Source organism: Eulemur rufifrons, chromosome 28 (genome assembly GCF_041146395.1).
Source record: "Eulemur rufifrons isolate Redbay chromosome 28, OSU_ERuf_1, whole genome shotgun sequence".
Taxonomy (NCBI): Eukaryota; Metazoa; Chordata; class Mammalia; order Primates; family Lemuridae; genus Eulemur; species Eulemur rufifrons.
The window spans coordinates 22,144,703-22,161,500 of NC_091010.1; the positions used below are offsets into that span (position 1 = coordinate 22,144,703).

Consider the following 16,798-nt stretch of genomic DNA (forward strand, 5'->3'; position numbering starts at 1 on the left):
CCAGTGGATGCCTGAAACCATGGATAGCACTAAATCCTCTATATACTATGTTTTTTCCTATACACACATACCTATGAGAAAGTTTCACTTATAAATCAGACACAGTAAGAGAGTAACAATAACTAGTAATAAAAAAGAACAATTATAACAATATACTGTAATAAGTTATGTGAATGTGGTAAAAGAAATCCACACAGAACCTATTAATCCTATTAGTACTTTTATTGGAAATATGTTAAATTTATAATTTTATTTTGTTTATTGTGGTTTTTTTTAGAGACAGGATCTTGCTCTATAACCCAGGCTGGAGTGCAGTGATGTCATCATAGCTCACTGTAACCTTGAACTTCTGGGCACAACAGATCTTCTTCCCCTCTTGGTCTCCCAAATAGCTGGGATTATAGGCAACGGCCACCGCGCCTGGCAAACAACTATAATTTTAAAGGAAAATTGAGATCTTCAAGATATTGAGTCTTCCTATTTAAAAACACCATTTATCTTTCAGTTTGACTGTTTTCTGTAAAACGGGGGTAATAACAATACCAATCTCATAGGGCTGTCAGAATTGAGTAGGAAAATGCACGCGAAGTACAGTGGGGGCCAACATGTTGCTTTGCCACTTAGCTGTATGAACTTGGGCTTGGTTATTGGACTATCCTGAACTTCGGTTCCCTCATTTGTAAAATGGAGATAATAACAGTATCTGCTCCATAGGACCGTAAAGAAGGTTAAATGAGACAAAGCGTGTAAAACACCCAGTGCACTGCCTGGAACTTAAGCGTAGAATAAATAATAGCTGTTCTTTTAAAACACAGGCCACCCCCAGGCAGGGAAAATGTGACTTAAAGGGAAAGCTTGGCGGGACACACCTTGGGTGGGCCCCAAGGTCAGCTCTTCTTTCCCAGAACCTACCCAACTGTCGGCCGCCACTCCGGACTTTGCCGGTGCGCCTAGGGAACGCAAGAAAGATGACAGCCAGAGCCGAAAGCCCGAGGCCACCAGGGCACGCCAGGCCCCCGCCCCGCCCGCTGGGCCCCGGCACTGCCACGTCTCGCGCGGCCCGCTCCCCCTCCAGGAGTGGGCGGGGCCAAGCCGGGCCCACCCGCGGGCGCGCTCCGTCACGCCCTATGCCCGCCTCTCCGCAGCTGGAGTCGCTGGTAGGGCGGCACCAGGCAGAGCGGCGTGACGTTACGAAAGGGGCGGGGCCGGGGCAAGCACGCGCCCGGAAGTCTCGGGGGAGGAGGCGTGACGTACGTCCGGCGAGTGGCTGGCGGTCCCGGTTGCTGCTGGTCTGTGTGCCGTGAAGGAGGGAGGGTCTTAGCTGCCCGCCGCTGCCGGAGGAATCCCCCCCGGGTCGTGAGTTAGGGGGCAGCGTCAGGGGAGGGAGCCAGAGCCAGAGGGGCTGGGGTGGACGGTGGGGGAGTCGGGGCGGAGGCCGCCCTGGCGGAGTTGGGGAGGGAAGTGACACGCAGGCGGTTCTGTGGGGCCGCCGGGCTGGTTCTGGGCGGGGACGGGCCGACTCGGCCGGGTCTCCTCCATCCCCTGCTGGCCTCTGGGGTATAGGGTCCACCTGCGTTCCGCTTGGGAGTCTTGCTGTTGCTGAGCCGGATAGCAGTTTTCTTGTCTGTACTTTGCGCTCAGATTTACGAAACGGCTTCATGTCCTCTGTCTTGGATGAGCCTCTCAGCCTTCGGGTGGGAGCCCTTGATTATCCTTATTTTACAGGCCCAGGCACTGAGGCTCGCCAAGGCCCCGCAGCTGGCAAGTGTGAGCGCTGGAACCAGGTGTACGGGCTCCTAGTCCAGGGCTCCCCCCACGTCAGTTCTCGGATATCATCTCCTGTCCTGGATCAAACCCCGTATTTTCTACTTCCACCTGACTTCCCTTGTCTCGTCTGTGCATGGAAAAATTCCCTCATGTGCATTTTAAATAAATTAATGTTTTCTTCACGTTTCTAGCCGAGGAGTGAGGGGCACATTTGTGAGGGTCGGCACTAAATTGTCTTTGTTAGTATTCTTCCTCGCTCTTGTTTTTTCTTCTTTATCCTGAGTCCATCTGCTTTGATTGCGAAAGGGGACTGAGAGATATTTGCTATGTGGTTACCTTTGACATTTACCCTGCAGCTGAGCAGACTTTTTTTTAGGTAAAAGCCAGCTGCCTGGTACCCGGATCTGTATGGAATGGTGTCTTAAAGTTGTTCTGAGTATGCATAAGAAGTAATGTGTAAATTTTTTAATTGGCTGATGGTCAGTTTGGTGCTCTTCCTTTCTATTTGTTTGAATCAGTCCTGAAATGTGCACGTTTTCATTTTGGGTACATTAGTGGTGTTTTTATTGATAGCTTACAACCCTTAAATTTTAGAGTTTTCTAACTTGCCTTAAGGTGGTAGACTGGATCAAGAATAGAAAATAAATATAATGCTAGTTATTAAAACACCATCAAAAAGGTGTGATGAATTATAAGGAAGAAAACTTTGAAATATTATCATCTGTGTAGTCGGTGGGTTAAGGAAGTTTTATGTTTTTTTAAGCAATTTTGTGATTTGGAGTTGAGTTTTATATACTTTTAACAGAAGAGCTTAGACTTTGGTGTTAAAAGCTGAGGGTTTAAGTCCTGGCACTGTTAGTTTTTCAGCTGAGCAATCTTGGGCAAGTCAGCTAACGTAGGAATGTCTGCATCTTGTTAAATGAGGCTAAATGATCCCTGCCTTGTAGAGCTGGTGTGAGGATGAAATGAGGTGTGTGTGCAGGTACTGTATAAATTGTAAAACTACTGATTAGTTGGTACTAAGATCTGAAGGAGAGAGGAGCCATCCAAGGCCATTTCTTTAACTTTGGGTAGCAGTACAACCCAACTCTTTAGATTTAGTAAGGATTATTATTATTGTTGTTTTTAACACACCTGAAAAATTTCTTCAGCTGCTCTCCATAGATTATTTTGGAGGGATGAATTGTATGGCTTTTAAAACAGGGATGTCATGGGAAAATAAATTGGAAAATTAAAGTAGTTCTATTGCCATGAAAAATTTGTTAGTGTGGGGTTTTCCCTTTGTCACCTTTGCAGAATTCACCTAATTAGGAATTCTTCCAAAGTGATGTAAAATTTTTAGAGTCTATAAAGTATCTGCAAACCAGTGTAGTAGGAATGTATATACATGTGTTGGGTTGTAAAGAATGATGAGATTGGGAGTGATCCTAATGAGGGGTGCTCTCTAAAGGTGAGCTGCGCTTCTCCAAGTGGTAGATTGAGAAAAGGAGGGAAGGATGTCTGGTTTGGGGGAGGTGCAGGGGAAAGGTGCATTGTTCTTTTACTTATCTATAGTAAATGGAAGCTTAAGCATGGAACTTTGTAAGTATGTTTAAGTTAAAGGACTATTTAAAGTACAGGTTAAGTTTCCAGACAGAACTGTTACTTAACGTGTTTGATGTGGTCTGTCTTTCTGCCAAAATGTATTTGAATGTTACTGAAAAGGGCAAAAAAAAAAAAAAAAAAAAACCCAAAAAAACTCACAACAACAAAAACCTCATTTAGTATGTTTTCATAAAAGCTTAGTCTGTACCTCCATCCAAACTCCCAATCCTTATTTGACTCTCTATTGTAAGAGTCATGAAAAGTAAGCACTAATCAGGCCCTAAAATTTATAGGTCAGGCCATAGACCTGTTAAAAACCCGGTAATTAGATGAAAACCAAAAAACATACTGTCTCGATTTTTTAGTTTACTCTTCATCCAGCATTCTTTGAATGAAGATAGGTGGATTTTTGTAGGTAACCCTTTTATAGGTTACTGTTCCTGAAAGTCTTGATTACAGTTGGTCACATCTGGTATAAAGCCTTGTGTTCAGATGTTCCTGCTGTTGGAGAGAAGTAAAAGTGGAAATCTTCCTTTTTTGTGCACCAAATCTGAGATGTTGAGGCAAAAATTCAGCATGACCGGAAATGCTGACTGAGAATCCTTAAGACCTACCAAGGTCTCTAGATCCTCCCCTCTTAACTTCACTCAGAGTTCCTTTTGCTTATTACCAATGTATGTGGACCTTTTAGTTGCTTTGGATCATGGTTAGTTTTGTCTAGGCCTATGGGAGATAACAGAAGAAGTGATGTTTAATATCAGTACTGATTAAGATAGGTACTTGCTTAGGAACCTGTTGCTATATCCTGAACAGGTATTCTTTTTTAAAGAAAATTCATATTTGTAAAGCAGGTTGGGGCTTGATTATTCACATTATGAAAGGATTCTCTTCTTATCCCTTCATGTTTCTCTAAAATAGTGATATTGTCTCTTTATAAGTAGGGACACGTATCTGCAAAAGAGGTGAAACAAATATTGTTTAAAAGACATAGCATTGGTAAATGGAACAGGGCAAATTGTGCCAGCCAATAGGATTTTGGGGGACTTAGGATTTTAGAGCTGTTTGCAAGGATAGGTAAATATGCTTTTCATTTAGGTCAATATGCTTTTCAATTTTATTTTCTGCGTAGTTCATCTATATGACATTGTGATCCAGACAATTGATGAGATTGATCCACATTATTGGGACTGATTTCCTAGAGCTGTTGCTAACTGGTAGACAGCAGTGGTGTGTCTCGGGGATGTGAATGAGCAGCTGCCTAGTAGAGGAGTGAGTCCCACAGTGACAGAAGAAAGTACAGGCATACCTCAGAGATATTGCAAGTTTGGTTCCAGACCACCGTAATAAAGCAAGTATCACAATAAAGTGAGTCACACAACTACTTTGGGTTGCCAGTGAATATAGAAGTTATGTTTATACTTTTATGTTTATTAAGTGTGCAATAGCCTTATGTCTAAAAAACAATGTACATACCTTAATTAAAAAATAACTTTTTTTTGCTAAAAATTGCCAATAATCGTCTGCCTTCAGCAAATCATAATCTTTTTGCTGGTGGAGGGTCTTGCCTTCATGTTGATGGCTGCTGACTGAGGGTGTTGATTGCTGAAGGTTGGAGTGATTCTGGCCATTTATGAAAATAAGACGATGAAATTGCCATATCAATTGACTCTTCCTTTCACAAAAGATTTCTCTGTAGCATGTGATGCTGTTTGATAGCATTTTACCCACGTTAGAATTTCTTTCAAAATCAAAGTCAGTACTCTCAAAACCTGCCTCTGCTTTGTCAACTAAGTTTATGTAATATTAGAACTCCTTTGTTGTCATTTCAACAGTATTCACAACATCTTCATCAGGAGTAGATTTCCATCTCAATAAACCATTTCTGGGACTTGGATCAGAGTGGCAATAAAAAAAAAAAATCCACTTTCTTTGCTCATTTATTCTTTTTTTTAAGAGATAGGATCTTGCTCTGTCATCCAGGTTGGAGTGCAGTGGTGCAATGATCATAGCTCATTGCAGCCTTGAACTCCAGGGCTCAAGTAATCCTGCCACCTCAGCCTCCCAAGTAGATGGGACTAAAGGGGTGCACCACTGTGTCTGGCTAATTCTTAGAGAATTTTTTATAGAGATGGGATCTTGCTATGTTGCCCAGACTGATCTTGAACTCCTGGCCTCGAGCAATCCTCATGCCTCAGCCTCTTAGAGTGCTGGGATTACAGGCATGAGTTTCCGCTCCTGGCCTCTTTGCTCATTCATAAGAAGCAGCTCCTCATCTGTTCAAGTTTTATTGTGAGATTGCAGCAATTCAGTCATGTCTTCAGGTTCCACTTATTTATTTTTTAGGGACAAGATCTCACTCTGTTGCCCAGGCTAGAGTACAGTGGCACCATCATAGCTCACTGTATCCTCGAATTCCTGGGCTTAAGGGATCCTCCTGCCTCAGCCTCCTAAGCAGCTGGGACTACAGGCCCATGCCACCATGCCTTGCTAATTTTTGTGTTTTTTGTAGAGATGGGGTCTCCTTATGTTGCCCAGGTTGGTCTCAGACTCCTTGCATCAAGTGATCCTCCCACCTCAACCTCCCAAAGTGCTGGGATTATAGGTGGGAGCTGTCTTGCCTGTTTAGGCTGCACTTCTAATTCTAGTTCTCTTGCTGTTTCCACCACATCTGCAGTTACTTCCTCCTCTGGAGTCTTGAATCCCTCAAAGTCATCCACGAGGGTTGGAATCAGGTTCTTTCAAACTCCTATTAATGTTGATATTTTGACTCCTCACATGAATCACAAATGTTCTTAATGGTGTCTAGAATGGTGAATCCTTTCCAGAAGATTTCCATTTACTTTGTCCAGATCCATCAGAGGAATCACTACCTATGGCAGTCATAGCCTTACAAAATGTATTTCTTAAATAATTAGACTTGAAAGTCAAAATGACTCCTTGATCCATGGGCTGGAGAATAGATGTTTGTGTTGGCAGGCAGGAAAACAATATTCATCTCTTTGTACATCACCATCAGTACTCTTGGGTGAGTGAGTACATTGTCAAGGAGCAGTAATATTTTGAAAGTCATCTTTTTCTGAGCAGTAGGTCTCAAGAGCGGTCTTGAAATATTTAGTAAACCATGCTGTAAACAGACAGGCTGTAGGAAGAGTAGATTCAGCATAATTCTTAAAGGCCTTAGGATTTTTGAAATGGTCAGTAAGCATTTGCTTCAACTTAAAGTCACCAGCTGCCTGAGCCCCTAACAAGAGAGTCAGCTTATCCTTTGAAGCTTCGAAGCCAGGCATTGACTTCCCTTGCTATGAAAGTTGTAGATGGCATCTTCTTCCAACAGAAGGCTGTTTTATCTACACTGAAAACATCCTTGTGTTCCATTATCTAAAAGACAGAAAATCTGGATATCTTTGCTGCCCAAATAAATAGATGACAGTGGAAACATTAATTCACTTTGTCTCCAACTAGCTGGGTTAACTTTTTCTTTTCCTTTTCTTTTATGCTAAAGCTTAAAGGTACAGAATAAATATTAAGACCAACGTGGCCTTTCTCAGTAAGTTCAAGGCTGATTGGTCTCTGGGTATTATAGATTGAAAACTATTAGGAAACCAGGAGTTTGTACAGATAGGAGGATTCTAGAGGGTTCCCTGCAGGTTGCAAAATCTATAAGTCTCAGGAGGGAGGGAGTTTATCTTCTTTGCTTTCTTATGCCTGAAAACATGGGACTATAAACATGCCATCGGGGCCAGGGAATGAGAGGTAACTTCTCTAGAACTATACTGGCATTCAGAAAGCTAATGTTTGCTACTTTCATATTTTATACAGGTAGTAAGCATTAATAATGTCTTTCATCTTCGAGTGGATCTACAATGGCTTCAGCAGTGTGCTCCAGTTCCTAGGTAAAGCCATTTTCAAGGTTTCAAACTTTGCGCATTTCCTTCAGCAATTTAAATACAAATAGGCTTTGGTATGTAGAGAGCAAATTTATGTTAACAATTTTTTTCTTTTAGGACTCTACAAGAAATCTGGAAAACTTGTATTCTTGGGTTTGGACAATGCGGGAAAAACCACTCTTCTTCACATGCTCAAAGATGACAGATTGGGCCAACACGTTCCAACACTGCATCCGAGTAGGTTTGAAAATACCAGGTGACCGTTTGATCTTTGAAGATCATTGTCAGGCCTGGAGGATGAATCCGTAGTTGATTTAGTTCTTGTATTAACTGAGGTCCCAAAAGCCAACTCAGTTGAAAATACTCCATATAGGACACACTCACGTCACATACTTGTGAGTCTAAACCTCTGGAACTTTGCCATCATCTTTTGTCACTGGTCCTGTAATGGGACACATCTCCCATATCTACATCCAAGAAGGAGAAAAACACCTTGGAGAAAAGCTTTTGGCTTTTAGAATAGTTTAAGGGCATTTTCACCCTTGTATTCTTTTCTTTTTCTATTTTTCTTGAGACGGAATGTCACTGTTGCCCAAGCTGGTCTCGAACTCCTGGGCTCAAGCGATCCTCCTGCCTCAGCCTTCTTAGTAGCTAGGACTGCAGGCGTGGGCTGCCATGCCTGGCTTTTTGTATCCTTTTTTTTACAAGGTGAAAGCTTTGTTAAGTTTTGCATTGTTATTGGCTTATGGTACTAGTAGTTGGGCCTCGTTGGATTGAGAAATTTCTTTCTTTTTTTTAAACAATTTTTCAGCATCAGAAGAGCTGACAATTGCTGGAATGACTTTTACAACTTTTGATCTTGGTGGGCATGAGCAAGGTAAGAGACGACTCAGTGGAAGCATGGTATTGACTTGTGGTTCATTTTGTGTGCCCCCCCCCCCTTTTTTAAAGCAATGTGTTATTTTTACCTGTTAAATTACTTGCATTTAGGAATGGGGTCTTATAATACTTCAATGAAGTTGTTTTATTCACTTAATATTTTTAAGTAATTTCAAACTTCTCAAAAATTGCATAAATAATACAGGGAACTCCACTCACATATACATTTTGCCCAGATTTATTAGTCTCCTCCTCTGTCTATAATACATATTAATGTGTACTTTTTCTGAACCATTTGTGATTATATCATGCCTCTTTAACCCCTTAAGACTGTAGTGCCTATTTCCTAAGAACAAAGAATATTTCCTTATATAATCATAATAGTTATCAAATCCAAGAAGTTTTATTTTTATCTACTCTGTAGTGTATATTCTCTTTTTGGGGGTTGGTTGTCTCACTAATCTCTTTTATAGCATCTTTTCCTCTTGAACAAGTCCCACACAGTATCACATATTATATTTAGTTATCAAGTCCCTTTTGTATTTTTTATTCAGTGGCGTGTCAGTATGTAGGAAATCAACTGATTATTTGTAAGTAATTTCAAACTTGTCAAAGTTGCAAAAATAATACAGTGCCTACATGTGACCACTCTGATCTAAGTTGATATTTTATATACTCTACCCATTTGGGACCATTGGTAGAATAGTTTCTTCTACCTTTTTGCTTTCCTCATAAGTGCTTTTTGCCTTACTTAGGCTATGTCTGTTTGATTCCCAGATTCCTATCAGGTGTCTTGCATGTGTTTTAAGGACATACAAAATGGGCATCTTTATCTAGTGGACACTTCATTTACATTTGATAAGACTCTAGATGCAGAAGTAAAACATTTAAGATGTAGGAATAAATATTCTGGGAAGGTAGGGAAAAGAAACTATAGATACTGTCAGATTTACTCATTTGTTATCGATTTGAGTTGAGAAGTCTCCTTTTGAAACACTGTATTAGGTTGAATGTAATATAGTTTTAAAAATATATATCGTTGAATAACTCAGCATAATATCCGTGTTTATAATTAGTAGACAACTAAGGGTAATAGCCAGGCGTGGTGGCTCATGCCTGTAATCCCAGCACTTTGGAAGACCAAGGCAGGAGGATTGTTTGATCCCAGGAGTTTGAGGCTTCAGTGAGCTATGATTGCACCACTGTAGTCCAGCCTGGGTGACAGAGACCCTGCCTCTTAGGGGAAAAAAAAAAACAAAAAAACAAAAAAACAAAGGCTAGATGGGGTAGCTCACGCCTAATACTTTGGGAGGCCCTGGTGGGAGGATCACTTGAGGCCAGGAGTTCAAGACTAGCCTGGGCAACAGAGGGACACCCCGTCTCTATAAAAAATATAAAAATTAGTCAGGTGTAGTAGCATGGGCCTTTAGTCCCAGCTACTTGGGACTACTTGGGAGGCTGAGGCAGGCAGATCGCCTGAGCCCAGGAGTTTGAGATTGCAGTGAGCTATGCTGATGCCGTTGTACTCCTATTTCAAGAAAAAGAAAGTAAATAGAATATTGGTCATTTCTAATGGTTCAGCCTAATAATTCTATAGTTGATTTCATTAGCATATAATTACATTTATTTTATTCACTTAATATTTATATCTTGAAATGTAGTATGGTCATAATCATTTAAAATACCTGTAAAGAAAAAAGATTGGAAGAAAATATACTGAAACATTAACAGGGGGTGTGTTTTGATGGAGTGATTATAAATTATTTGTTTCCTTTTTTCCTATAATGAGCTTATATTATTTTCATTTGGGTGGGAATGAACATGTGGTGTCTTTTCTGCTTCTTCCACAAAAGGATTTGTAACTACTTAGACATTTAAATTCAGAGTGAGATAAGACTGAACCAAGACCATCTGGAAAATGCGGAAGGAGTAGACACCAGATGGTTTTAAATACCTGAACTGGGAGTTGTAGATTATTTAGTGTGATAAATTTAGCTTTCAGGTTTTGTTAAAGAAAGAAGGGAAATGTCTTCATGTGTATATAGTTTGGCTTTGTTTGGCTGAGGAGAATTTACTTAACGAACATACTAATAACCCAGCCACCATTTTACAGAAATTACTAAAATACTGTACATCTGGAGGTTTCCTTTTTTTATTTGTATACCTTTAAAATTTTAATTTATGAAACAGTAAAGGTTCAAGGTATCAAACTCAATCATACAGAAATACGGAAAGTGAAAGTTCCCCCAACTCTCCTTCCCAGTCCCACTCTTCAGAGGTAAGCATTATTAACCGATGACGAGTTGCTTCCTTATTTATCACATTGCAATGACTAGAAATGAATGACTTAGAAATTGTAATACAATTGAGGCACTGCTTCCCAACTTTTCCCGCTTTATCTCACAAACAAAAGTAACGTTTATAAGGCATGCTGGGATAAATATGGGAGGCTGATGCAGCTGGCCTGGAGACTTCAACCACTCCTCAGGCCTAGTCCCACCTGAGGGCTGTGCCAATAAGTGTATCAGCACACCCATACACTAGTTGGTTAGAAACTAACTTGGGACTAAAGTAATAGGGATAATTAATTTGTATCCTGATGCTTTAACTCAGAGGTTGCAAACTAAAATTGCTCCACGGGCAAGCCAGTTCATTTAAGTGAGTAAAATTGACTGGGTGTAAGACAGCAAGCGGGGAGTAGTGGAAATTTTGGCAAACCGAAGAGCTCAGACATCATCCAAACGGGCAGCCACCATTCATTTTCAGCTGATTATTGGCATGTGTGTAAGTAGAGATAGGATTGGCAAATGTTGCAATTTTTCAAGGAAGGCAGAAACTCTGATTTTCAAATTTACAACAATCACATTCAGCTCATGGACCATCAGTTTGCATCCTCTGTTCTGACTTAATTATTGCTGGCCAGGACTTTGAGAAATCTATCGGGAGTATAATCTTACTGAAACCTGGCCACCATTTGACCATTAGGGTATTCATTTTTAAAATATATATTTTTTAATTGATACAACTACACATTTGTCTTTTAGCACGACGGGTTTGGAAAAATTATCTCCCAGCAATTAATGGGATTGTCTTTCTGGTGGACTGTGCTGATCATTCTCGCCTCATGGAATCCAAAGTTGAGCTTAATGTATGTTTATATATTTCCCCTTTTGGCCTCTATTTCTTTTAAGGAATACAGCTCAGTAGTGCCAGTACTTAATCGTATTTAACATTTGGTGAAAAATCCTAGTTGTAGGAAGAAAATGTTTTAAAATCTAAGACATTGCTTTTCAGTGTCCTGAGGAAATTAAGCTTGAACTTGAATAACTTTGTTGTTTATATCATAGGGTAACTATGGCCCAGTTTGCTTAGGACATTCCTCATTTATGCCTGTTGTCTCAGCATAATAAATGGTGTTCCCTTTCACGTATCATGTATAATAACTCTTTATAAGTAGTGTTGGCGTATTCTTTATACTCTTTATGATAGTAGTAAAGCACTAAAAGATATTAGAGTTCTTTACATTTTTTAAATTTGTATAAATTTATGGGGTACAAGTACAATTTTGTTACATGCATAGATTGTGCAGTGGTCAAATCAGGGCTTTAGGGTGTCCGTCACCTGAATAGTGTATATCGTGCCCATTAAGTAATTTCTCATCAGCCACCCCCTCCCCAGATTGTTCTTTCCATTTCTGAATCTGCGTCCTGAGGTTGTGCCTACCCACGCTCCCACTGAATGACTTGCCAGACCTTCACAGTCTGTTCTCAGCCTTCGGTTTTGATCCCATTCATCCTTTGATAATATCACTTCAAGTTTTCTCCTTTGTCAACATTGCACTTTGTTGACTTGATGGTTTCTGTAATACTGCCTTTGTTATCCCTACTCCTTCACCCTATATGTCTTCTTTCTCTTTGATTTGTCACTGCCTCCCTGTATTCTGGTTCGTGGCAATTTAAACCTATCTCAAAGTTGTTTGTAAGTATGTTTCTGACATCTATAGCTCTAATCTCATGTAGAATTGCCCGCCAGGCAGTCCTTATCTTACTTGATCTCTTGGTACTGGCCATTCTCTCTCTTTTTAAACTCCCTTTTATGCTCTTAATTTTGGTGCTATCTCTATGGCTGATACTTCTCAGTCTCTTTGACAAGCACTTGTTCCTCTGCTTAGTCCTTAAATATTGATGTTAATCAGGGTCCATATTTTCTCCCAAGCTGGTCTCATTTACTCCCGTTCTTTCATCTGGCACCTACCTATCAATGACTCTCAAATGAGTTTCTCTCATCTAGACTCTTCCTGAGCTCCAGCCTCATACATGGTACCGCCTACTAGATAACTCCATGTATTGATTCTATTTTCCTATAATGAAACTATTCATCTTCTCCTACCACCTATCCAGACATATAGTCCAGAAACTAGTGAATTATTATAGATTCCACCATAACCCTGATATACATTGAATGGTGTAAGGAACTTTCTCAGATTTGTCATTGCCCTGCTTAATATCCTTTGATAGTTCTCTATCATTTTCATGATAAAATCTACAAATCTTTCACATACCGCATAAGATCTTCCATAATCCTCCCTTTGTTTATTTCTATAGATAGCTTCCTTTCTTTCTAGTGTCTAGCTTGACCTATATTCCAAACAAAGAAAACAACATATACTTCCTTGAATATGCACAAGTAGCTATTTCTGCCTGGCTTTGTCACCTATACTCACCCCTCAACCCCTTTTTGCTGGTAAATTTTTTTTTTTTTTTTTGAGACAGAGTCTCACTCTGTTGCCCAGGCTAGAGTGAGTGCCGTGGCGTCAGCCTAGCTCACAGCAACCTCAGACTCCTGAGCTCAAGCGATCCTCCTGTCTCAGCCTCCCGAGTAGCTGGGACTACAGGCATGCACCACCATGCCTGGCTAATTTTTTTTCTATATATATTTTTAGCTGTCCATATAATTTCTTTCTATTTTTAGTAGAGATGGGGTCTTGCTCTTGCTCAGGCTGGTCTCGAACTCCTGAGCTCAAACGATCCGCCCACCTCGGCCTCCCAGAGTGCTAGGATTACAGGTGTGAGCCACCACACCCGGCCTTTGCTGGTAAATTTTAAAATGTTCTTTAGAGACCTCAGAGTTCAGATATAACCACTTCTAGGAAGGCTTTCCTGACATCTCAGACTCCCCGCCTTGCCAATGTCTGTTGTCTTTAGTGATTTTCTTACAGGTCTCTCCCAGCAGTCTGTGAACTTACATAGTAGAAACTAATATAGTCAAAGCACATTCTCCCTTTATCCCTTCAACTCTGCTTTGCTTCCTAGCCTTTCTGTTGGTGGGAACTAGATGCCCAGGCTTGAGTTCTGTGCCAGCTTTGATTCTTTGTCTTCATTATCGTTTAGACATTGATCTCTTTACTTCTTTCTTTAAAAAGCCTCCTGCACTATTCATTGAATGCTCTACCTTAGGATGGATCATCATCTCTTATATGAGCACCACAGATACTCTTTGAATTCATTATACAGCAAGTATAGATTTTATTCACTAACTTCTGGATTTGTGCTCTTTACGATCTGTTGCAGCTAACCCCTCAGACTGGTACTATAATGTGGGTCATCCTTTCCCATCCCATTTACTTTGTCACTGCTTATCAATATAAATGCTTTAATCCAGCTACATAGTACTCGGTGTGGCTTCCTGAATTCTTACCCTACTGCAAAGCTGCTTATATTTTTCCTTTTCCTTTTCTCCTAAATGCTGCCCTTCCTTACTAGGTTCCAGATCTTTGCTAAGACTTTCCTCAAGCCCAAAATTGCCATTTTATTTCCCTGAACTTGTTTTAATATTAATATTCTGTCGCCCTTCTTTGTGACACTGAATAATTCACTATGTTGTGTTCTAAACTTAGCTTTGTTAACATAAATATGAACATAGACCAAGGATTTCTTGAGGACAGGGGTGTGTCTTACCCTTCCTTTTGTATCCCTCTCAGTGCCTGAGATAGTTCTTTGCATACACTGGGCACTCAGTTAATACGTGGGGACTTCCTGTAGTCATCTTTGAGACTCTGGAGCCAGAGCATTCATTTTTTAGAACTGTGCTCGATGGATATCCTTAGGGTAGTTTGTGAGTGAGTGAATTAGCTCACAAGTTAAGGTTGGGGCAGTTCTGCCTTGTAAATAACCTTAAGTTTTAGTTATTTTGAGGCACTTAAGGGACTTTTATCTACTGTCAAGAGTGTTGTATAATGTCAAGATGAACCTTTAATCACTCAGATATACAGATCAGATTTTTACTTATACTTAATGCCTTATAAGGATAGTAGAAGTCAAAGTTCATTATCTGGTGGGCTTTTGTAGATTCCTCACTTGGCTCTTATTTTTTTATCTTGTCTTTAGGCTTTAATGACTGATGAAACAATATCCAATGTGCCAATCCTTATCTTGGGTAACAAAATTGACAGAACAGATGCAATCAGTGAAGAAAAACTCCGTGAGATATTTGGGCTTTATGGACAGACCACAGGAAAGGTAAGAGAAAAATCTTCAGGGGACATTCACAGCTTTTAAAACGTGATGTTTTGCTGTCTAGATTATCCTTTTCTTTCAAAAGTTTAAACAGGCTTAGGATTTGTTTTACTCTGGGTATTTTGTAAGCTTGCTGAAGGCAGGAGCATAGTCTGTCTTTAACCATTTTCTAATTAGATTCATTCCTCAGGTATTTGAGGCAGAAGGAAATGGTAGAAAAGGCAAACTTCTTTAAGATTTTTCTAATTATCTTTCAAATACGATTCTGAGAAATCTCTTTTGAAAGAGCCCTTCTTAACCAGAAGTGAATTTTTTTTGGACTGGAGATTTCAGGTTATGAAGAAGAGTAATTATTTATTTCACTTTCCAAGCATTGAAATCAAAGCACTTGATTTTCCTCAGTGCTGCTTGCTGAGAGGGGTAGGAGTATTATCTGCATTTTGCAGGTGAGGAAACAGAGTGATTTGTTCAGGTCTAATAGCAAGTTGAGTGATAAAACCAGGAATAAAACTCATCTTCCAGATCAGGTTATGCTGTCTTCAGTTGGAAGGAGGACTCTGTTGTGGAAAAGCAGGCTTATGAGAGAGAAAAATCTAGATCAGATTAAATTAAGCAGGAATCATTCTGGTCTTTTCAGCTTGAGGTTTTGGCATATTTAATTTTTAAAAATCTTCCTGTTCTGTGATCTGTGATAACTTTTCTGACTTTTTTACAGTTCCTTAGTCTTGCCTCTTCTTAGTTATCTGTTTCTTTTAGTTCTCTTTTAGTTCATTTAGTTTCTCCTCTTTTGCATGAATGTTGTTTACACATGAATTCTTAGTTTTCTTGATGCCACCCGTTATCAGTTCTAAACAGTCTCAGACCTCTTTTGTCCATCAAAGAGCATGCTGGTTCCGTGGGACCCAGTGGCTTTTTCTTGGTTTGCTGCCATAACTCTCCAGATGAATGTTGGGTGTTCAAAGAAACTGCTCTTCAGAGAGAGAGGCTGGGAATAGAACTGTGCGGCTTATTCTATCCCGAGCGCAAGAAACCCTGGGGAAGTCTTCTGTATGGCCTTGACCACATTTCTATAATTAATACCTACTTAGATTTGCTTTTAAGGAATGATTGTAGTAATCACCCTTTTAAGCTTTTCCACCATGAAGATGCTAACAGGCCTTTCTTGGTTTTGCCTCCATTAGGGGAATGTGACCCTGAAGGAGCTGAATGCCCGCCCCATGGAAGTGTTCATGTGCAGTGTGCTCAAGAGGCAAGGCTACGGCGAGGGTTTCCGCTGGCTCTCCCAGTACATTGACTGATGTTTGGACAGTGAAAATAAAAGAGCTTTACTTCTCTGGACTGATCCTATTCACAGCTTCCTCATGAACTTTTCTAATACAACAAGGAAAGCTCTCCAACCAAGTCTGGCGTTGAGAAGCCAAGAGTCTTTGTCAACTCTCTCATCGCCCAGTGGTGACATGTGCTCTTCTCCACACTGTTGGGAGGTAACGCTGCCCCATGTGCTGGTGCAGGTCAGGATCCCGGGACTTGGAAACTGGCAGAATTTGCCGGGTAAAACTGTGTGCCATCATGGGGCACCTGAAAAGAAAAACACGTCTCACCACTGTGGTTGATTTCAAAGAAAGTGATTCTATTTTTTAAAGAAAGTGTTGTTAATGTAATTGGTATCCCTCTTAATTTTTGAGTTCACGATTTACTTGGTCCAGAGTTTTCTATTCTTTTTTTTTTTTTTTTTTAACTAATGAGTGGTATTTAGATACTTCATAAATTTATGGACAGATACACATTGGAGGCCATGGCTCAGGTGGGCGAACTTAACTCCTGCTGAGTTAGCAAGTTGGGGAGAGAAGTTCCCCTGAGCTCACCTATCTCTACGACTGCCAGTAGGTGGCATCACCTTGTGCACAGAGAACTAGAAAGGGGGCAGAACCCTGGCCTTGCAGTTGCAGGTTTCCACTGTGGTACGCTCCTCACAGAATGCGTAGTAGATTGTTCACTGTGGAGGGGTTAATTACAGAGGGGGTTGTTATTATTTTTACTTATAAAGTTATAAAGTTCAGCCAGTCTTTGCTTTTGTACTGTTGTGAAATTTCATTTCTCTATAGCACCTTCTTTTTTCATTTTGAATTATAAAAAGTGACTTTCACCTCATGAAAGAGTTGAGAC

The 16,798-nt window shown here is 40.4% G+C and overlaps 1 protein-coding gene across 6 annotated transcripts; it reads left to right on the plus strand.

The window, feature by feature from the left end:
* The first annotated feature begins 1,287 nt into the window (after positions 1-1,287).
* Positions 1,288-15,979, plus strand: SAR1A (secretion associated Ras related GTPase 1A). 6 transcript variants are annotated; one of them, XM_069460015.1, is made up of 9 exons: positions 1,288-1,356; positions 1,726-1,767; positions 4,481-4,716; positions 7,171-7,244; positions 7,356-7,475; positions 8,050-8,115; positions 11,162-11,265; positions 14,504-14,635; positions 15,814-15,979. In XM_069460015.1, exons 4-9 carry the CDS (start codon positions 7,187-7,189, stop codon positions 15,928-15,930), a joined length of 597 nt encoding a protein of 198 aa, XP_069316116.1. In that variant the 5' UTR covers positions 1,288-1,356; positions 1,726-1,767; positions 4,481-4,716; positions 7,171-7,186; the 3' UTR covers positions 15,931-15,979. The 6 variants fall into 6 exon arrangements, with proteins under 6 accessions (XP_069316116.1, XP_069316118.1, XP_069316115.1 ...); XM_069460017.1 differs by lacking the exon at positions 4,481-4,716; XM_069460014.1 differs by lacking the exon at positions 1,726-1,767.
* Positions 15,980-16,798: the final 819 nt, after the last annotated feature.